Below are 23,213 nucleotides of genomic sequence, written 5' to 3'. Positions count from 1 at the left end.
AAAATATGAAAATATAGGCAGGATAATAGTGACCCTAATAGGGGTCATTCATTAGGGGGAACATTGATTAGGATAAAAACATAGGTGAAATTGATATTGTAAAAAAAAAAAAAAAACTACAGAGTGGGAAAAGGACATTCATTCACAGAGGGTAGGCCGAAGTTCATCAAGGTTAAAGAATTGGAATCTTTTCTAAAGAGATTGGCCTGGAGGGTGTAATATTTATAAGTGGTATATAGTTATAAGTGGGATTGGTGATTAAGACTAATGTTGGATTAGTTAATGATGGACCTAACTAAAAGGAGGACAGAATTTTTTAAAAGTCTATTCAGATTTCAAAGTATTTGAGATTTTAATATTCTTTCAGTATATAAGAAGAATAGTAATTATGATTGTAATTTGGTATGCCTAGTATTGAGCCTGTTTAAAACCCACGCAGGTATAGTTAAAAAGACCATCTTAGGGGAAATGAAGGATGTACAGATGGTATTATTTTGGCAGCAGTTACAAGAGCCAAATTAAAAACAGCCTTAGCAAGACACAAGAGTAAATGCCAACTCAAATTGGAGGACAGGGTTTCTTTTGAGTATTTTGTGCATTAGCAATGCATATAGAAATTTCCCAGTCACTTCACTGTTACCTTCTGCAATGACTTTGTCTGTAACACTATAGCCTTGCTGTTACATCAGCGAGCAAGGATGGAGAGGTTAGCAAAGCAGTTGAAACTTGAGAAAGAGGAGCTAGAGCGGTTGAAGGCTGAAGTTAACGGTATGGAGCATGACCTGATGCAGAGAAGGCTCAGAAGGGTCAGCTGCACCACTGCAATCCCCACGGTAAGTCCTCTGTTGGCCTGTGTGGACAGGAGGGTGGAGATGATGGCTGTCCAGGTCATGTGTTTTCCTTTTAGGTTCTGTTTCTGGCAGGGTGATTTCGTTTTTTAAACAATGGATGAGAGACTTTGATCTTCAGTAGTTCTCATAAGAATAATTCGATGCTTCTATTTCTTCTCACATGTACGAATTCCATAGGTTTACCAATATTTTCAAATAACTGGTAGTTATAATGAAGTTATGGCATCTCATTTACTATGAATTGCTTTCTGTGAGAATAGAAAAGTGCACCCTGCCCAAACATCTTTTATAATTTTCTCTCATGTTTTTTCTTTTAAGCATATAATACACATATAAATTCCAAAGATTTAAAAGTTATTTTCTTAAGTATATTGATTCATATTGATCTTGTTCTAACTCATTTGAATCTGGGAAAGTGTGCACTATAAAGTATTTTAAGGCACAGCAATTTTGTTAAGTATAAATAATTGTAGAAACTAAGGTAACAGTATTGATAGTGGTCCTTATAGAAACTGCCCTAATGAAAAGATGTGGATGATATATTCTTAAAACGTTAAGTACTACTAATGTGTGCTAAAAAAGTTTAACAATTCAGAATGTTTTGAGACCATTCTCCTAAAACCTTGTGACAGTACAAGCTTCCTGTGATCTGACCTATCGCTTCACCTTTCAACATTCATTGGTGCAACAGGCATTGTTTAGTTTATGAATGTGGTCCTGTGCTAGGTACTTAGTGCATACCTGCTAGTGAGAGAAATAGACTTATCAACAGAGAATTATAATTCAGGGTGCTAAGTGCTATTAATGCTCATGAGTAATGAGAGAACTCATACGTCAGCTAGTCTTTGTATGTACTCAGTGCACTTCTGCTGGGATGCCCTTCTGCAGCTCTACATGGGTAAGTCCTGTGTATTCTTCAGGGCTTCACCTTAATCTTTACTTTGTCCATGGAGCTATTCCTTATTTTCCTGACCTCTCTAAACTGAGGGTGATTTCTCAGCGTTTATAGATTTAGAGAAGTGACCATGTATGTCAGGCCCCTTTAAGGCAGCCTGTCTGCAGCTCTGCCTTCATAGATAATTTCTTAAAGGAGGGTTGTGGCTTCAAAGGAAATCTGTGAACTCCTGAAATTATGTGCAGTTTCATGTGTTTTTATATGGAAGCAGATCTATAGTTTTTTTTTTTTTTAAAAGACTTATTTATTTATTTATTCAGAGAGAGCGAAAGAGAGGCAGAGACACAGCCAGAGAGAGAAGCAGGCTCCATGCAGGGAGCCCGACGTGGGACTCGATCCCGGGTCTCCAGGATCACACCCCAGGCTGCAGGCGGCACTAAACCACTGCGCCACCGGGGCTGCCCCAGATCTATAGTTTTCATCTGATTTTCATCAGGTTGACAGAGTGAAGGGGAAGAATGTGAAGACCCACTGCTCTAAACAGTATAGTGTTGCTGTATAGGCAGAGGGGAAAGGGGAAGACATTTTAGAAGGGCAAAGGGGAAAGAACATTGAGGGAACAAAGGCATGAAGTTAGGATGGAGACAGACTCTCAGGAGGCAGCAAATACAGGTTTCACATTTCAGCTGAGATTTCTGGTGTCTTAACAGGTTAATGTGCATCTGTCAATTGGAGCTTAGACCTTAAGGGTGAAGTATTTGAACTTTACTCTGCTGATAGTGGGGAACCAGTGGAATTTTTCTAAAGGAAATTATTGATAAACAGACATATAATAATTTAATGAAATTTTTTTCTAATATTGACTAAATTCCTAAGTATAGCCTATATTAGAAGTAAGAAGGGAGGGTTTTACTTAAAACACTTAGAAATGTATTGCCTTTCAGTAAAAGATAGCTTTATAATTTTCTCTTTGTTTTCTCCAGTTGAAATCTTATTAATTCTCTGATGGGGGAAGTATTGAAGAACATAACCCACATAGGAATCTACCCTGGTGGTTGGGCAGTTTGGAGTCTTTTAGGTACTTATGGAGCAGAAACAGATTTTCTTAGCATAAAAGTCATTTCCCCTAACCTAAACATCTAAGTTTTGTTTAGTAACCTCTTGCTGTGTGATAATTCCTGCTAAAATAGGCCCTTTTGATTTTTGTTGTGTTGGAAAGTAGAGAACTGTTAAATGTAACATAAGTTAGTGCTTCAAAAACATCTAGATTTTAAAGGAGTGCTTTTATTGATGAGAGTTACTTTTAAAAAGAAACAAAATAAGCAGAAGAGTATAAGGAACCTGCTATGTAGCCATCTGCCAGCTTCAGAAATTGGTAGAGCATATGGGTGACAATATTTGAGAGATGAGAAATATAAGTGTTTGATTCCTTTGTGTTTCTGCCTAGAGTAAAATGAAGAACTATTAGCAATGTGTGGCTGAGGGACAATTATACATGGAGAATCAGTGCCTCTCTATTCGGGCGTGAATTTGAATCGTCCTTTTGCTACTTACCTGTTACTCATATATTCTTGGAGAAGTAACTTTCTCTGCTTGTTTTCTTACCTGTAAAATTTGTGAGTACTCATCTTGTGGGATTAAATAAGATAATATCCATAATCAACTTATGCCATCCCCACCAAATAGTAAATAGTAATGTTGGTTGGACAACACTGGTAAAACCTGCTCGATACAAACACCCCTGAACCATCTTGCAAAATTTCGATTTAACTTGAGGAACATGTATAACATATGGGTATATTATGTAGGAAATTAATCAAGAAGTAAAACATTTTGTCAGAATTCCCTTTTGTTGATAAAGGCTCATTCGAGGCACCATGACATCTTTTTAAAGAACGCCTACATAGGGGTTACCTGGGTGGTTCAGTCCATTAAGTAGCCAACTCTTGATTTCAGCTCAGATCATATCAGGGTCATAGGATCAAGCCCCACATTGGGATCCATGCTCAGTGGGGAGTCTGCTGGAGATTATTGTTCTCCATCTCCTTCTGTCCCTCTCCCTCACTTGCTCTGTCTCTAAAATAAATAAATATTTTTAAAAAAAAGTGCTCGCATAGGCTCTGGAGGCAGAATATTGTGGCAATCACTGGCTGTGCCTAATTTATCTGCATTTGATTTTCTCTATAAAAGGGAATTATAATAAGTATATTTTAATACTGTTGTCAAGATAAAGACAGTGTAAGTCAAGTGCCTGGCGTGAAGTTAGGTGCTCAGTAAAATGGCTGTCTTTATCTTTGTCCCAATCACATGTAGGATTACACGATAGAGAATGGGTTTTTTTTTTCCTTGCTATTAAGCACATATTTCTACCTTCAAGTTTTCAAATTTCTTATCAGGCAGTGTATTAAAAAATGTGTGCACCTCGTGAGATTGAAATGTGCATTTGTTAGCAACTGTATAAGCTTAGAGCAACAGCTAATCTAGGGAGGGCAGAAGTGCAAGATGGCCATAATCTGCTGTTCACAAAGCACTGTGTTAAGTGCTGTCGAAGAGGTCATCTTATAAAGAGATCTGTATGTGAAAGGATAGGTGTGTGTGTCTATGAACCTATCTGTATTTGTGAGAGAAAAAAAAATCAGGTAAATTGATATTCAATTAGAAGTGTTGGTCAGCTAAATGGTAAGGATATTAAGTACTTTCAGAGTTTTGAGATAGAAATGTTAGCTTTTTGCTTATAGGGTTCAAAGATGAGACAGTTTCATACTGGAGGGGAAATTTACGTTATACCTTAAAAGATAAATACGGTTGGATGAAGCCATGGATTACCCCCTCAGCCAAGTTTTTCCTGTCATTTGTCTTGTTCTAATTGGGTTTTTGGACTACCCTGCATTTTTTTAGTCTCAGGTGCATAATTAGGGCCAAGCCACCAAACAGCAATAGTGGTATTCGACCTGGGTCTCTGTGATACAACTTCTTTAAGTTCTCAATTGCGGTAGGTTGTTGTTTTGCCACCTTTTGGAAAAAAGCTAGAATTTTTCACTTTGAAATGTCAGATCTTTTACAAACAACTCTAAATTATACACAGCCAATCTTGAAAACCCTCTTCTCTGAAAATACAGTGTACTTTTTGGCAAATGGTACTGACTTTTCAGATTTTTTTTTTTACCGTGGTAAAATTAAATTACCAGAAACTCTGAAAAAGGACATATTGATCTTACAGGTAAACTAATCCTTTGGTGAATTCCAGTGGTTCTACTGTCTTTGGAAATGATCCTGTTGCCTAGATCTGTTATAAGCAAATGTGCTGTAGTTTCTAGACTATAAAGTGTATTATAGTACTTCCATACTTCTAGAGAACATCATTATTTAGGACCATTGTGGCTAAACTCCACGCCCCCTCCCCCAAACATAGGAAGAATCAACTCCTTTAGGGACTTTCCCATTATGATTCTACAAAGAATGGGTTCTTTTACATATTCCTTGGAAGGCAACACTGATCTTTGAAACCCCTGGACAAGTGCTTTATTTTTAATATAAATGCTCAGATATATTTTAAACCTTTTTAATAGTGCCTGATAGGCAGGGTGTAAGCATTTTACATGGCAGTGTCCCATATTTTTGCAAATAGGAAAAAGGAGAGCAATCCCTAATAAATATTTCTAAATGACTTTTGTGTTCCCATAGCATTCTAAAGGATTGTAGCTCTTACTATAATTTTGTTTTATATTTGCTTAACGTAAGGGGCAGTCTCAGTTATTCTAATAACATGTCCTAACAGTGTAAGAGTTTGCATTATTATGAATTAAGAACCTTTTGGCTCCTTTTTCTTTGCTCTTAAAATTAACATAATTTGTAGAAAAATACAGATTTTTTAACAGAATTGTATTTTGTCATAGCAGATATTTATCTTTATATGGTTGCAAGCACGTTAGTAACTGAATTAATATCAGGGCTGTGCTGAAAGCTTTAGTACCCATGCCTTTGGAATTCAACTCTAACTTTTTGAGTGTGTGTGTGTGTGTGTATAAAAATAATAAATCTAGAAGGTCCGGGGAAGTCAAGGCTTCCAAAAAACTTTAACTGAAGAATTAGGGCATTCTTTATGTTTCAGTGTCTCCTGTATTCGCCTAAAAGGCCTAAGGGATAGGTAGGCTGGGCTCAAAGTCAAGAAAGAAGGAAACAAAGTTGGAGGAAGAATGGAATTGTTGTGTAATAGATTGTTTCCTTTGCTCTAAATTCTGGTTCTGCTAATTACTGTTTACTAACCTTGGGAAAGTTATATGAATTCTGGGTACATCAGCTTCCTCATATATACATTGGCAATGATATTAGTACTTGCTTTGAAAGATGGTTTAGAGGAAAGAGTAAGAGACCTCTGGTGAATACAGTGCTTGACACTTAGTACGGTTGTAATTTTTTTCAAGCCTGGACAACACTAAAATCATGGACATTGCCTGTTTTATAGATTGATTTTCATAGTTTCCCTTACCATGAAAATATTTTTAGTACTGATTAAAATGGTATTTTGTATGATAGAACAGTCTAGCACTGTAGTTTGCCACGTTTTATGCAGATTTTGTCTTCATGTGGCCATATTGATGTCCCCATTTTACCTGACTGTTCCTTTAAATGTTTAAGATTTCTTAAACATACCCTCTTATGGACTAAGGCCATATTGTTGGTAATAACCAATCAGAACGATTAACATGAATAGCAGTTCTTAAATGTTGGGCTTGATAATGACTTTCCCACAATTGCTATTTTGGGTCCTTTCTTACTAGCCTGAGGAAATGACAAGATTGAGAAGCATGAACAGACAACTCCAGATAAATGTTGACTGTACACTGAAAGAAGTTGACCTCCTTCAATCTAGAGGTATAGACTCGATTATTTGGTAAACCATAAGTAATAGTGTGGTGTTTTAAGCTGCTTAAGTAGCAATCATTTTGCTTTTATAGATTTAAGAGATAGTTTTTTATCCATTATAATCCTACTTAAAGAGATCCCTCCACCCCATGGTCATAGATTTGGGGGATCAAAAATTAAGTTCTTACCATTTAGACTGCTCTGTGTTGTTACTCTGCATTTATCCTGTTCTATTTACTGTGAATATTTTATATTGATGGGTCTTAATTATAAAACTTACATTGATGTTGTGATAATCATCAAAAGTATCTGTAAAAACAGGGAATCACATATCAGAATACCAGATTTCTCACTTTTAAAATAAATTCCATGTCATTTTTATGTATCTATTATATGAAAACATCCACCTACATCTTAGTCTTTACAGATTATGGGGTTTTTTCGTTTTTGTTTTTGGGTTTTGGCTTTCTTATATAATTGTATTATGGTAGAAGCTCTCTTAACTTTCATTTTACCCAGCTCATCAGTTGTTCTTTATTTCCCCTGTAAAATATTGTGACCCTGTCCGCAACTGCTGCACACTTGTGACTAGGAGGGGGCCCACATGCTGGCATGTTTATGTACTATTGCTCCTAGCAATTGCATTGTCTGCTCAGAGAGAGTTAATTGTACCTGTTCCCTAACCTGTATGCCAGTTACTCTCCTGTAATTTGATGTTTTTTAAGCTGACAAGAATGCAGGAAGGAGCTGTTCTTCCTACCAAAACAAAAAACAAAACAAAAAAACCAAAGGCAAATCACTTAAAAAAAAAAAAAAAAAAAGGTGGTGGGGTTCAGGGATGGTCTGTGATTTAGATACGGGTGAAAACTGTAAAAATTTAAAAGGATTCTTTCCACCTAGTTTTTTTCAAATAGTCCCGCCCATTTGTTTACATATTGTCTGGGGCCACTTTTATGCTTCACTGGCACAATTGAGGGCTTGCAACAGACTATTTCAGGCCCACAAAGTGTAAACTGTTTATTTTCTGGACCTTTACATAAGAAAAAGTTTGGGTGGAGGGGACTTTGCCCTCTCCCCCTGTAGGTCATCACAGGTGTAGTTTATGTAAGAAAGACAGTATAAAACTTCAGTGAACACACATTAAAAAAAAAAAAGTCTTGGTCCAACATTGAAGTTGACAAGTAATTTTTCCCAAAGGTCTTTCAGTCAGCCTCTCCCATTACTTAACACTGTTCTTGATGATGGCAGCTAAGAGAGCTTCTCCTCTATTTTCAGAGTATATAATAAATCTTGACTAAAAATGGCAATGGGGTAACTTTAACAGTAGAAGCGGGGGAACCTAAAGGATCTGCAACAATCTGAATAGAAGCAAATTTGAATGTGAAAGTTGAGCAGTCTGGTCACGTACCCTTCACTTTTTCAGAATGGAGTCCCTCTAGAGTCTGCTAGATTTAAGCCATGGAACACCTGCTCTACATAGTATGGAGGTCATAACAAATTATTGTTCATATATTAGAAGACTGCATCAGGTTTTGCCAGGGTGTTCTTTAAAGCAAAAGACACACTTAAAACATTTGGTTAGGGTATTTATAGTAATCCTTCAGAGATCTAGAAATTAAAACATCAGCCGTAACTTCAGTAATTGAAGAAATACATATGCAGCATCTTATAGCATTGTGGCTTTGATTATCTTCCAAATGGATAAAAGCATTTGTAATAGGACCTGCAAGGGAAACCACTATTAAGGTTCTATAAGCAAAGAGCTGTGTTTTTGGTCTCCATTGGGCAACAAAGAGCTCTTTTTGGTGCTTAAGGATTTCTAAATCTTTCATAAGGGGTCCAGATATATCCATTTTATACTGAATTCCAATGTAAACTCGGATCTCGCTGCAGATCATCATTTGATTTGTTGAAAAGCACAGCTGTATTGTTGGTTTTGAAGAGGAAAACTGGGCGGGGGGTGGGCGTGGGGGAATAATATGTAGAAATCAAGACATCCAGTATTTTTGAACTATTAGTACCCGAGATAGCATTCTCTGTAAGCATGAGTAGTCCCAATGTTTAATTGGAATTAATGCAGAAGAAGCAGCTTACAGTGATAGGGTCACAGAAGTTAAGGTAGATAGTGAGGCTGACACTGTATCAGAACCCACCTTGTAGGAGTCATGGCAGCAGTTGGGACAAATTGACACTAAGCCAGGGAGTGAACTTTTTAAGAGATGAAAATTTTGTGGCAAGACAAAATTCTCAGAGATCATTGTATTTATTATTCTGAAATTGGCACCTTATCTTTGTTAAATCTGTAGGCAACATTCCATATTCTCCTTTTCATGAAGATAGGAATCTGAGTTGCTATTATAACCTGATTCATCCTTGTAAATTTATACGTTTTACTTGCACCGTTGGATTTATAGTGGCTAACTTTTTAAGGTCAATTATGCAGGACATGAAAGAAATCTTAGCAAATAGTCAAGCCATCCTTTAATTTCTCTTCTTCATTTATCTCCCTAAGTGTACCACGTACATAATCCTGCTGAAAGAGACTAGCTTTGCAGTTAGAAAACTATTCCTTCAAGTGATATAAACTAACACTAATGTGGTAGTTTGCGTCTTTTCTCATGGTGATAAAACATTTTCAGTGGGAAGGTGGTAGAATAGGAGTTTTGAAACCCTGCAGACCGTTTCCTTTCTTACATATTTTATTTCTATATATTCTTTAACAAAAAAAGTCAAGTAGGAGAAAGAGCCTTAAATGCATGGTGATTTTTTCTTTATAGGAAACTTTGATCCAAAAGCCATGAATAATTTTTATGACAACATAGAACCTGGCCCAGTTGTACCACCCAAGCCATCTAAAAAAGGTGAGTAGGGAAATGACATAAACATCATAGAAATAATTGGAGAGGTCACCTCTTTAGCTGGAGAAATTTCCATGAGATTAACTTGTTCAGCATAAAAACATTTAACCATATTGATATTACTGTGCCACATGTCCCCCATACTTTAAAAAGCACTAAAATTAGTAACTTCTGGAATTATTATGAAAGTCAATTAAATGAGAGATAAAATTTAATTTTTAATTTATTTATTCATGAGAGACACAGGTAGAGGGAGAAGCAGGCTCCACGCAGGGAGCCCGACGTGGGACTCGATCCAGGGTCTCCAGGATCAGACCCTGGGCCGGAGGCGGCGCTAAACCACTGAGCCACCTGGGCTGCCCACAATTTAATTTTTTGAATAAGAACTTAAATTTATAATGTTGGCTATGCAACATATTCTTTAAGGTCTTTAAAATGTTTGATCTGCAGTAGATCTGAGACTGTTAAATCAGGTCATGGAAGAATCCTTGTGTGCCCAACAGGTGAACATCATAATTAGTTAGGGACTACATTTTTTTTCATGAAAGTCAAAATAAATCCTTTGTAACCAAGATTTGGAGGAATCATTTTTGTATCTCTTCTCTTTGTTTTATGTACTAGTGTTTAATTGGCATTTCAGTGTCTTAAAAAATTAATTTGAATTATTGAAGGCTCTTGTTCTTTTCAGAACTGAGCTGAAGTATGTTCATATCTTAATCTATTTTGCTTTAAGCAGCTTAAGGGTGAAACATACTAAAATCTTGTCAGAGTTACTATTCATCAGGTAATGTGTAAATTTTAGCACCTGAATTTTAGTTGAATAGTTTCCTACCTATTTTAAGGTCAGCACAGTATTTTATTTTATTTTTTAAAGATTTTATTTATTCATGAGAGACAGAGAGAGAGGGGCAGAGACACGGACAGAGGGAGAGGCAGGCTCCATGCAGGGAGCCCGACGTGGGACTCGATCCGGGGTCTCTAGGATCACACCCTGGGCCTAAGGCAGGTGCTCAACCACTGAGCCACCCCGGCTGCCCCAGTACAGTGTTTTAAAGTATTTGAGTGACAGGTTGCAGTGCAGTATTACTACTACCATAGATGTTTCATCTGATTTGGCACTATGGCAACATTATATGCGGTTTCAAGCTGAAAATCACTGAATTACATATATTACTGATCACTTTAACCATTTGGGTTAACAACAACACGAATCTTCTTTTTTTTTTAAGATTTTATTTATTCATTCATGAGAGAGGCAGAGACAGGCTCCATGCAGGGAGCCCAATGCGAGACTCGATCCTGGGTCCCCAGGATCATGCCCTGGGCCAAAGGTGGCGCTAAACCGCTGAGCCACCCAGGCTGCCCCAACACATGAGTCTTTGAACTTGATGTTGCCTGAGTGTCTTCCAAAGAAACATTATCTATTAATAATCCAACAGATAATTGATTCAAGGGCTGTTATAAAAGAATCAACCCTATTTAAGACCATATGTTGAAGAATTGTTAACCTGGAAATAGAGGATAAAGTTGATGAGCTGAGCCATCTTATTAGCATAAAACTCTGAGGTACGGTCATGGACTCACCGGAAATAACAAAGACACTCCTATCACTTGGGAAATTTAAAGATTTTAGTGGTTATCTCCCAGGAACTAGGGATTAAAGCTAGACCTGTCTTTTAGACAAGGTTAAATTATTTACTTCCACATAGTTTACACATAGCAGTGGTTATGAAGAAATTTGCAAAACACAAGACCTAAAGATTAATAATCAGTGACCTAAAATTCTACCTTAAGCTAGGAAAGAACAAAGTCAAGGAGATTAAAAGATAAGTAAAGCTTAATAGTTTGGTTTTATCTAGAAAGAACACAGATTATCAAAATCAGAAATGAAAGATGGGTTATCCATTAAAATAATAAGAGAATGTGATGAACATTATGAACTCAGCACTGTGTTTGAAATGGACACATCTGCTCAAACTGAAACGACAGGATATAGGACCTAATAATAGCTATGTATCTTTTAAAGACATTGAATCCATTATATTAACATTTTTCCCCACAAAGCGAACTCCTGTTTTTGTTTTTTTTTTTTGTCTTATGGAGTCAGCAGAACCCCAAAAAGAAAATTACAGAGCAGATCAATACAACTCCTGCACTTAAAGCAAAAAAATCCTTAATATGTGAGTATTATCATGACTGGGTTTATTTTAGCTTAGGAAAAGGAGAAAAAGCTCATGATCATTTTACTAGATGTAGGGAAAGCATCTGACAAAAGTCTGTGGCCATTCCAACATTATTTGCAAAGAAACCCTTAACGATACTAAAAAACAACTATTAGAACTAATAAGTGAATTTAACAAGATCTTGGGATGGAAGGTCAGTATATAAGAACCATATTTTTATAAAAAAAACAGTTTTGATCCTTACCTCTTACTGTACACAAAATCTGAGCTAGGTCATACGCATTTAAATATCCTTGCAACTTGGGTTTAGCTTAGAATTTTTAGGACACAGAACACTTGGTACATTAGCCTTCATTAAAATTCAACACTTTAAGAAAGTGAAAAGGCAAGCCAGGGGCTGGGAGAAAATATTTAAAAACCTATCTGGTTAAAAAAAAAATTCTGCTATCTAAAATATATAAGGACCTTCTATAACAGTGATGATAAAATGACAATCCAATTTAAAAAAGGTCAAAACATTTGAGTTGACACTTCACAAAGAAATACATATAAATGGCCAATAAGCACACATGGAAGTGTGTTCAACTTGAGTAGACATTAAGAAAATGCAAATTAAAATCCTGAGATTCCTGAGGAGCAATGATAACGAAACATTAATGAGGATGTAGAGCACTCAGATTCTTAAAAGTTTAAGATGGTGTGACCATTTCTTATATAACCAAACATTCATTCACCTGCCGTGTAGCCCATCAAATCTTAAGATTTAGCCAACAGAATTTAAAGCCTATGTCCACAAAATGGTTTGTATTGGAACACACCAAGAAGCCATCAACAGATGAACTGATATTTTCAAATCATGGAATGTTACTCCGCAACACAAATCAACTATTAAACACAACATAGATGAACCTCAATGCTAAAAGAAATAAAATACAAAAGAATGCATACTGTATGTTTATATGCATTTCAAAACTACATTTCTTAAAAAACAGAACAGTTGTTATGTCTTGGATTAGAGGTTGGGGGGATTAACTTGGGAAAGGGCATGGGAGGATTTTATGAGCTAATGATAATGTCTGGATAGGGATTTGGATTATTCAGGTGTATAACTCCTCAAATGGCACACATATGGTTTGTGTATTTCATTGTATAAGTTTTACCTTGAAAACTCACAAATAAAAGCCAGGAGCCCGTAGACAAAGTGTTTTAGCAGTGGTGATATTGACATGATTGACAGGTCATTCTGCCTGCTGTCTTTGAGACCAATACCTATGTGTATTTGGCTCAGCTAGGAATGGTGTGTTACTAGGATGCTGTTAAAGCTTCATCGGGCTCTCTACAAGTACCTTTATACTAAAAAAGCTCTATTCTGTGGGACTTTGAATTTAAACAAATTTTGCTAAAGCTGATAATTGGATAGTCCCTCAGAGTTAGCTATAATTAAATTCCGGTTGCAATCGACTTCTAAATTATGTATCAATTGCTCAGTATGTAGATGCTTGATGCTACAAAGGTAAGACATGACTCCTACCCCAAGCAGCTCATCTTCTACCTATACAGTTTTAATACAGAGACTAGAGAACTAACATCTTCACTGTAAATGAATTTCTACTATACAAATCCAATTGAGCTTTCATTACATATCTTGTTGGTGAAGAGTATAAATTATGTACTCCTTTAGAATTTTTAAACCTTTCACCTCTTAAAATTTGTGAATAGAACTTAATTCTATAATTTCTTGGGAAGCCCTTTCATTACATTTCTAAAAGCTATTTGATTTTCTCTATGAAGTCAAATTTGTTCTAAGAATTTACTGAGTTTTTAACTAAATTGGCCTCTTCTAAAAAAGTTTATGTAGTTTAACTGATACTGCAAGAAAATCTACATTAGAGTTATTACAGACATATAAGAAAAAGGAAAAATAGGGAGACCCAAGAAACTCTTGGATTAAACTCTGCATGCCATGTGCATGTAAGTGCTTCAGCTGAGTTGGCAAGTCCTTCCTCAGCTGTCATTGGTAACAAAGCAGGGAGAGCATCGACCTTGGTATCCCACTACTGGAGTGTGGGTCTCGGTTGTTTTGGCCACCTGACCTTGTTCAGCACATCTAGTCTGTGCACCAGGAAGGTGATAAGTCCAAATACTTGATTGTTTCTGTTCAACAGGGCTGTTGTAAGGATCTGTGAGAGTAAGTATGTGACACTATAAAAGTGCTTTACAAATTTAAGAAATAGAACTTTTACACTGTTCTTTGGAGCCTAAGGAGACCATTTACTCTGCTTTTGTTTACTCTGATACTGGAGTGTTTAAGTACCTAGGCACCACACTTAGAATTCTGGAGCAGTGATTTCCAAAGGTGGATTGTACTAGGGGGTTGCATATATGGGCTCAGAACTAATCAGAAAATACAAGATTTTTTTTGGGGGGGGGGAAGTGTTCTTAATGGCAGATGTACCAAATCTTTTTTTTTTTTTAATTTTTATTTATTTATGATAGTCACACAGAGAGAGAGAGAGAGACAGAGACATAGGCAGAAAGAGAAGCAGGCTCCATGCACCAGGAGCCCGATGTGGGATTCGATCCCGGGTCTCCAGGATCGTGCCCTGGGCCAAAGGCAGGCGCCAAACCACTGCGCCACCCAGGGATCCCTGTACCAAATCTTAATACAAAGAAAGAACTAATACAAAGAAAGAACTACCTAATAACATAAATTAATAGAAATAAAATTCTAGCAAGAAATTGGGATGCCTGTGGTCCCTACTATTTTTTAGTTCTGATTTTTCAATTACTGCTACTCTTACTCTTTAAGTACTACAGTTTATTTTATTTTTTTTAAAGACTTTGTTTATTCATTCATGAGAGACACAGAGAGGCAGGCAGAGACATAGGCAGAGGGAGAAGTAGGCTCCATGCAGGGAGCCCGATGTGGGACTCGATCCCGGGACTGTGGGATCACGCCCTAAGCCGAAGGCAGATGCTCAACTGCTGAGCCACCCAGGTGTCCCAGTACTACAGTTTAATGTTATTATTATAATGCATTCTTTGGCTAGCCTTACGGATCACATATTTTCAACCCATGATTTTCTAATAACTGTTGCTTAATAAGGCAATTGCTCAAATATAATCTTCCAATTTTGCCTTTACATTGATATTTAATTACTGTGAGTTTGCACTAGGAAGGTGGGCTGGTGAAATTAGGCATTGATTCCAAGTAATTGTAGAGGATGGAAAAAGTCATAAGAGCAATGTTCTATATAGGTTGTAAAGGCAATATTAAATACGGCACTTACCCTCACAGGAGAACTAAAGGTAACATGAAGTAATAGAAAGGGTAAACACGCAACCATGCATGTCCCATGAGAGATCCTTGGGAGCCTGTCCACTCTTCTCATGGATGGCTTTAATCCCTTTTCTCCTGGCTTTGCTTCTTTTCATGCAGATTCGTCAGACCCTTGCACAATTGAGAGGAAAGCCCGAAGAATTAGCGTGACCTCCAAAGTACAGGCAGACGTCCATGACACCCAGGCAGCAGCTGCTGAGGGTTTGTACTTGTGTGTCCGGATTTTGTGCACAAAGTCCAAAGACACGTGTTTGCCCATGTGGCGTTACCACAAGTAAAGGCCGACTCCTTCCCCCGCCACCCCCCCTTAAAAGATTACTTTCTCCAAGTGCCTGGCTGGCTCAGTCAGTGGAACATGTGACTCTGAGTTTGAGCCCCACGTGGGAGGTAGAGATTACTTTTCTATTGGTTATTTTTAACGCAATAGAAATATAATACAAGCCAGATACATAAAATATTTAATCTAGTATATATGCAAAGTATTATTTCGATATGAAGTCATTATAAACTAGTGAGATATTTTACATTAGTTCATACTACATCTTTGAAATCTGGTGTACATTTTACACTTAAGAGCACATTTCAGTTCACACTAGTTCCATTTCAAGTGGCAGTAGTCACCATATTGGGTAGATGGCTCTAACAATAGCATCTAGAAAGTAAGGCTAAGTGATTAAATAACTTGAAAGTTCTGGACTTTATAACTTTTCACTGCAGTTTTCTAGTGTTTCTTGAATTTTACCTTGGGATTCAGTTGAAGTAAAGGTTCTAAAGATACCGTGTATGTTTGAGTTTATGTAATATAAACAATATTGGTGAAATTATTGATGTCTGATATTTATGAGGATGGTTAGTTTTAGGGAAATCTGGCCTACTAACCCATTTAAAAGTAGTCCTTTTTTAAGGTTTTCTTTTGTTTTTAATGAATCTCTACACCCAAGGTGGGGCTCAAACTCATGACCCCAAGATCAAAAGTCGCATGTTCTTCTGACCGAGCCACCCAAGCTCCTTAAAAATAGGTTTTATTCATCAGAGAGAGGCAGAGACATAGGCAGAGGGAGAAGTAGACTACATGTGAGGAGCCTGATACGCAGGACTCTGGGATCATGACCTTAACTGAGCCACCCAGGTGTCCCAAAAATAGTCCATTTTTTCTTTTCTTTTCTTTTTTTAGTCCATTTTTTCTAAAAAAGATTTTGTTTATCCATTCATGAGAGAGACAGAGTGAGAAAGAGAGAGGCAGAGACACAGGCAGAGGGAGAAGCAGGTTCCGCGCAGGGAGCCTGATGTGGGACTTGATGCCAGTGCCGGGTCTCCAGGATCACACCCTGGGCGGAAGGTGGCACTAAACCGCTGAGCCACTCAGGCTGCCCCCAAAAATAGTCTTAAAGGAAAACCATACTGACTTCAGTTTTCATTTGTGTATAAATATGCATATTTTAAGGTTCTTTTTTTCTGTGAGGCCTGAAATACTGCTTTTAAATCAGTCCATAAAAAGACAAGATTTTACAACTGTAAATCAAATGAAAATGGACATCTAAAATGTCTTTCGAGTTTTAGATGCTTCTATTTAAACAGTACTTCTCTGTGATGAAATGAGCAGGGTCTTAAGCAACAATTCTATTAGGTGCTTTCAAAATTTTTTTGATAAGTTACTTCAATGATTTTATTCCAGATGAAATCATTACGGTGCTGAAGGAGCAAATAAATATGCCTCTTTGGCATAAGGAATATTCTGAGAAACTGCAAAGGCAGGAGAAGCTCTGATAACAGAGTAGAAATTACCCTTTGTAAGGAACATCTACAATTATAAAAGGCAATCTCCACCTAGCTGAGAGCCTTGTGACTAAAATGGATAAGGGAAGGGACTCAAATCTAAGTAACAAACCTTACTCGTATTTACTGTGCTGTCAGGTAACCTCCCCTAAGTTGTTTCCCCTGCCCCCCAGCCAACATCCTTCTTTTGTCTGTAGCTGTAGAGGGTATTTTAGGTTGCGGTTTGGCCCCCTTTGGGGAGTTAATTTTCCTAGGCCTCTGCCCTATGTGAGATACATATGTTAGTGAACTTTGTTTCTTCTCTTGTTTATACTTTTATTACAGGGGGGTCTCAGGTAAGAACTATGAAGGATAGAGGGAAAATTTTTACTTTGCCTACAGTATTAGACAATGAAGAGGAGCCCCAAGTTTTCTGTATTAAGTTATAAGAGGTTGTGCAGTTACTTACGGAGTTTAAGAAATAAAGTAAAAACTCGCCTGCTCTAGGAAAGTATAAAAGTGAGTTTTTAGCACCTATTTAGGAGAACCTAAAGAGTATCGTATGAGAGAGAACCTTTTCCACCTTTTCCAGAAATGGCATGCAGAATGTTTTTCCTCTAAGAAAAGGCTGTATCAGTTAAATGTGCTTTTTATTCTTCCATACCGTACAAAAAACTATCAAGTCTCTGTATTTTGGAGTCATGAGCTAAAAGATACAGGGTAGGTGATAATTGTCACTCAGATCACCATTGAAGGCCAGAGAAACAAGCCCATTCCCCCCTTTTTATAGTTGGAGGAACAGGTTGACAAACCCAGTGGGGTTTTCTGTTGTGTTGTTAGCTTTACATCTCCTTCCTGTTTCAGCCTGAGCCTTACTGTCTGTATGCTGTCCTAAGTTTCGAGGTCTCAAACTCAGCGCTCTCTGCTTTTTGGGGAGTGTTCACATCAGCCATCTGTCATAAAAGATGAATTGCTAACCCCAAGTCAGCTCATTAATTTCCAATGGAAGATAGACTTAACCCCAAATGGTAACTGCTTAAAGCCTTCCATCTTAGTTTTTGTCGTTACCTGCTGAGGTAGGCTGCTTACTTTCTATCTTAATCTCATTTCCAGTTCACAGTGATGATTTCCAGTTTTACACACAGATTTTCCCAGCCTCCTGGCCACGCTCCGGATTCCAGGGACAATTCCATCTAACCATCTTGAGCCTCCAAATCACTGCTGCCAATTTCAGTAGGGACTGTTCCTAGAAAGCAGGATTTACAAATTAACTCCCTTAAGCAGAGTCTTTTTGAGCTCAAGGTGAGAGGGACGAGGATCTAGGAGGAATCTAAATTTTAAAGATTTTTAAAGAAAATCCTAAGGATTGACCTAAGGATGCCAGCATTTCGTATTGCCAGATACAGACATTTTAAAAATCTGGAGGATCTCATAACCCCAAAAAGGTGGTAAAGAATCTGAGAATAAAAAAATCTTTCATACTGAATGAGTTTAGCTTTTATGAAAAACCATAGAGTGTCTCTCTTTTTACCGTTCTGGGAACAGCTGTGTTAGGAACAGTCGCTGTCATTTTGAACCATTATTATTAAAATAACACATGCATATTGTGAAGCTGCAGGGCTCCTGAAAGGAGGCAGACGTTCCAGCAGGTGTTGAATACAGTACAGCTCATACTACAAGGGGGTGTGTTGGGGAGGGGGCTGAAGTTGTCAGGGAAAACACAGGAAGGAGGCAGAACTTCACTTGCAGTGTGACATTTCTCCTGTTCATTTGTCTAGAATATAGCATAACCACTACCTGTGGATAATGAATAAGGTAATCTTTCCTGAACTTCTATTTATCTTAAAGTAGAATTTTTATCAAACTTGCTGTTGTAGTAGCTATGGACATTCATTGGACGTTAAGTCAAGTAGGAAGCTTTTTTTTTTTTTAATGTAATTTTCCAGTTTGGATTATAGTTGGAAGAATCCAATCTTTTTTTTCTCTCTTGATCCTGACTTCCCCCAGAGCATCTAACTGGCTCCAAACAGAGTCCCCGGACACAACCCCGCGATGAAGACTATGAGGGGGCCCCATGGAATTGTGATAGCTGCACCTTCCTGAACCACCCCGCACTGAACCGTTGCGAGCAGTGCGAGATGCCACGGTACACTTGAACTTCGAAGAGTCTGCATCGACTTGAGAGCGAAACTGGGAGCACCCACAAGAAGAAAAGGAAGCCTTGGGAGTCTGTGCATCTGCCCAGCCTTTTCATTTCCAATTCCACCTGGGGAGGAGCAGTGCCCCTGGAGGGCTTGTGCTCATTCAAGAAGAATGGGGAGTTCTCTGTGTTTAGTGTTTTTGTTTTTTCCTTTCTTAACTCATTGCAGAGTGAGATAGAAAGGGATACTTGAAGCTGGGAAAGGATTCACTCCTGAAAGAATGTACACATAGAAGTCAAAAGCTCTTCTGTGGAATCCCAGTTGTTAAAGTTACTGCTGAGTGGCCCTTACTTTATAAACTAGAACTTTAAATCATGGTGTGACATGTGACAGCTTATACAGACAAACTGTGAATTCCTAGAGCAGACTTACCTGGTCATAGCTCTCTGGAAAACCAAGGTTCCCCATGCTTCTTCCCGTTGTTCCCTACTGAAGGACGACAGGAAAAAGCACCCAGAATAGGACCTTAATTTTTTTTGAGGGGGGGGGGTGCAAAATAATAAGGGTCTTTGTAATTGCTGCTTTTTTCAGAGGTAATTTCAAACACACAATGGCTTAAAATGTGATTTGTAGCAGTCAGGAATTAGGCATATCATGCCCTTCATTCAAAAGTACAATCAGAGGTGATAAAATCATTTTACTTGTACAGTAATTCATCGAGCTAAATCAACACTGGTAACTAAGACCTAATTATGCCACATTAATAGATATAATTTTTAAGTTACTGCATGCTTTTATTAGGCCATTGGCTTTAAAAATAACAAGTCCTTACCAAGTATGATTTTATGAATGACCTTCTCGTAAACTGCGCTTTGCCAATAGCACAGTGAATGTATGCCAAATGTAAATCCATTCCAAAATCCATTCAGAAATCTTGAGCTCAGCTGTGGTTCTGTAAGAAATGTTTGCAGTCCATAGGGCCTTTTTTTCACCTCCTTCCAGTTTTGTGATGAGTTCACGATGTTTACAGCACAGTGTTTTGTGCCAGAATCCTAACTTAGCTGAAAAAACAAACAAACAAAAAAAACAACAAAAAAAACATTAGCTGTTCAATACAGATTGATTTGCACACGTTAATAAACCACTAGAAGGGAAATTACAGTTGGCCAATATCAAAATAGTACACTGCGTTGTTACTTGGGAAGAAGAGAAGGCTAGTCAAGGGATAGGATTAAGACAAAGGTGAATACAAAGGACTTTAAAACTAAGAACTGTTTAAATTTAACATACTGTATTCAGAGATAATTACTGAGTTTGTTCAGGTGATACTAAAGCACTCCCTGTTTATGAAACCCCAACTTTAGGGTATGAATAATGAAGAGATAGAAAGTCCTGTGACTCCTAAAGGTGTACCACTAGAAAATTATTAATAGGACATTTATTTAAGGTCTCTATCACTGTTGAATTTCCGTCCTAGTTCAGAATTGGATTTTGGAATCTTCCCATTACTTGGGTGAATATAAACAGCAGTAGAACCAAGGTTTCTGATCCTAACGGATTTTACCAGAGGTTTTAATTTGAGGAATATCCACTCTCACATACCGTGTTCTCCCCCCACCTCCCCCCGCCCACACACACACACACACACTCTTGAAGCTGTCATTGTATTATTCTACTTTAGAAGTGATATCTGGCAGACCTGGAAAAACAAGCTGCACTTAATAGTATAATGAAACCAAAGGCATAATAACTCATCATCATTTTCCATCAAAAGCATCTACTTTCACACTCGACCTACAGCTTTGAAAATGTTTTTTCCAATGTGGAAAATCCACGCCACACCCCACCCCCCCCATCCACTTGTTTCACAAAAGTATGCGTGGCTATGTGATGACACTGATAAAACATCTCATGTAACTGTGAAAATAATGGTGAGAAAACAGATGGGCTTAAAAGCATTGACCTGAAAACAGCCTTCTTTAAGGTTTCTGTGACACTGGTATGTCTCTCCAGTAGCCGTCTCTCAGTCCTGCTGTTGTGTAATACGCCAATGCCTTCGCCTTTGTATGGTTTCGTATCTCTTTCGTGATGATCAACCCCACTTGGTATTAAATAACAATTTAGGGGAAAAAAATATATATACTGCTTGGTGTTCTAGCTAAAGGTTTACCAGTATTCTTAGATATGCTGAAGTGGCAGCAGTTAACTTGGCACTTGTCAGTTGAGAATGAAAGTAGCATGTATGGAAACAGTTGGATGCTTTATTAAAACCATGTAGATGACTTTACAACTATTGCATGAACATACATCCAGGTTAATAAGCTGTTAACATACAGTAGATGCATGGTTCCAGTCCATTGGTGATCTATCTAGTAAATCATTATTTTCACCTGCCAGGAAAAAGAAGAAACCAGTCTCTTTGATAGGTGTAGAGGGTGGAGTAGGAGACATCAGAGCTGGGTTTTAAAGAAGTTTCCTAGGTGTTCATTTCTGGTTGTACACGAGTTTCATATGCCAACATAGGCTGTATTCAGTTTTTAAAATAAGAAAAATTGTTTTACACTGACAAATTTGGTATGTTTAACTGTGTCCCCAATATAGACTTCTTGCCCATAACCACTTTGAATAAGAATACAGTCAACTTTCAAGGTGCCTTTTCAAAAGGATCTCCTGGTCAGATTGATGTGTGCGCACAGTTGGCATAGAAGTGGGAGGATAGAAATCGGGTGGTGCCTGTCTGCTGAGGTACTTATGCTCTTTGGGTCAGTTGGTGCACTTGGTGTTTTTAGTAAAAAGATTTTTTTCTTAAAACATGACTAGTTTGATGTATCTGGTAACACATAGGCCTGACTATACATGTTACACTATTTCATGGTTTTGTAAACTGGGTTTTTAGAAAGCACATTTGTCGTTTTGTTAAAAGTACATTACCCCTTAACTTTTGGAGTGGGTCAGAAGAGTTTAAAGTGGGAATAGAGGAGCCAGCAGCTTTCTAAGCATTGTAAAATGTTTGGAATTGACAATGACCTTGTATGGGAGAGCAAAGAGGCAGGGGGTTTTAAAGAAACTAAAGAACTGCATTGTAGGAAAGGTAGTTTTAGAGAAAGGATGGTGGGGAAAGTGTTGCTAATTTGTTTATTTCCCTGAACGAAATGGAAAGTGTGATGAGCAGTTTAATTTTTAAGGAGCTGGTCTCAATTTTAGTACTTTTTAATTATTAAAAGAAATTATCGTTTCCGTAAATTTTGTCATTGTTTTGTCCCAGTTATCTAGGGTTCATATCCAACTTTGTGGCAACTCAATTTTATATAGTATTTTAAAAGGTAATTGTAATGTCTTTGACAGTATAAGCAAAAAGCAAAGGTATAAGGCATAGAAAAATTGTCCTTTGAAAATATCAGTGACATATCCTAGAATGTGAAGATGTTCCTTCATAGTTAAAATTGATTTATTTTAATATTGTAACCACTGTTCAGACTTTGAATGAATCCATGTTACAGTTGTGTGTCTGTATATTGGTCGAGTAAGAAAAATGACCATTGAAATGTTACTATAAAAAAATCAGAATAAATTGGGCACTGTCTGTTGCACCACTACTGTATCTTTTTGAAAGAATTAACAGTATTTTCGTATTGTAAAAGTTAAATCTGATCACATTTTCACATTCACTAGACCTGCATTTTTTTTCTTTACTATTTGCATCCCCAAGTATTTAATACAAGTAGATTTTGCATGGCTTGGGCATTCAGAGATTAATAGGATGACGATTCAATCTTAGTTTCTAAAGCCATGAAAAGTTGCTTTGAGACTGAACAATTCTGAGTTATTATTTATAATGACACCCAATGTCCATGTTTCCCTACTGTAAAAGAATTGATCAGTTTCTTCATTAAAACAGCAAGAACCTATTAAATCTTGTAAATACCATGTTTCTTTTAGATTTCTGTGTATGCTGTGAATCATTATTTTGAGGTGAAATTGTACAAAGGCATTTTAAAAGGCTTTGCATGCATCGTACTTCCAAACAGTACATATTCGGAAAGTCAAAGATTCCTGCAAAATAAATTAATAAACTAAAAGCAAACACTACATTCTGCATCTTTTCTGTGTAGTTAGAAATAATTTATAGTATCAAACTAGTCCCAGTTCCAACAGATAGATTTCTAGACTGAAATACGCTGCCTCAGAAACCTAGTCTTTCATTCATAGTATTTTTGTGCCCCTTGTAGAACATGTCATAATATGAAATTTGGGGTATTAAGGGTACATTAATTCTACAAATTGGGTAGAAGTATATATAAGGAAATTTTATGAAAATGGTGGA

At 37.3% G+C, this 23,213-nt stretch overlaps 1 protein-coding gene across 12 annotated transcripts in view; it reads left to right on the top strand.

Moving 5' to 3' along the window:
• Positions 1-22,978, top strand: part of TAB3 (TGF-beta activated kinase 1 (MAP3K7) binding protein 3) — an 89,316-nt gene extending 66,338 nt beyond the window's left edge. For 10 of the 12 annotated variants that reach the window (XM_038587150.1, XM_038587153.1, XM_038587149.1 and 7 more), the window contains 5 exons: positions 673-833; positions 6,528-6,621; positions 9,390-9,473; positions 15,093-15,194; positions 18,756-22,978. In XM_038587150.1, the coding sequence (XP_038443078.1) occupies positions 673-833; positions 6,528-6,621; positions 9,390-9,473; positions 15,093-15,194; positions 18,756-18,904 (590 nt within the window). In that variant the 3' untranslated portion in view covers positions 18,905-22,978. The remainder of the gene's footprint in view (positions 1-672; positions 834-6,527; positions 6,622-9,389; positions 9,474-15,092; positions 15,195-18,755) is intronic. The other 2 variants (XM_038587151.1, XM_038587154.1) reach the window with 2 other exon arrangements.
• Positions 22,979-23,213: the final 235 nt, after the last annotated feature.

This window comes from Canis lupus, chromosome X (genome assembly GCF_011100685.1).
Source record: "Canis lupus familiaris isolate Mischka breed German Shepherd chromosome X, alternate assembly UU_Cfam_GSD_1.0, whole genome shotgun sequence".
NCBI classification, from domain to species: Eukaryota; Metazoa; Chordata; class Mammalia; order Carnivora; family Canidae; genus Canis; species Canis lupus.
Note: the sequence above shows the minus strand (reverse complement) of the source record. Positions and strands in the feature narration are given on the sequence as shown.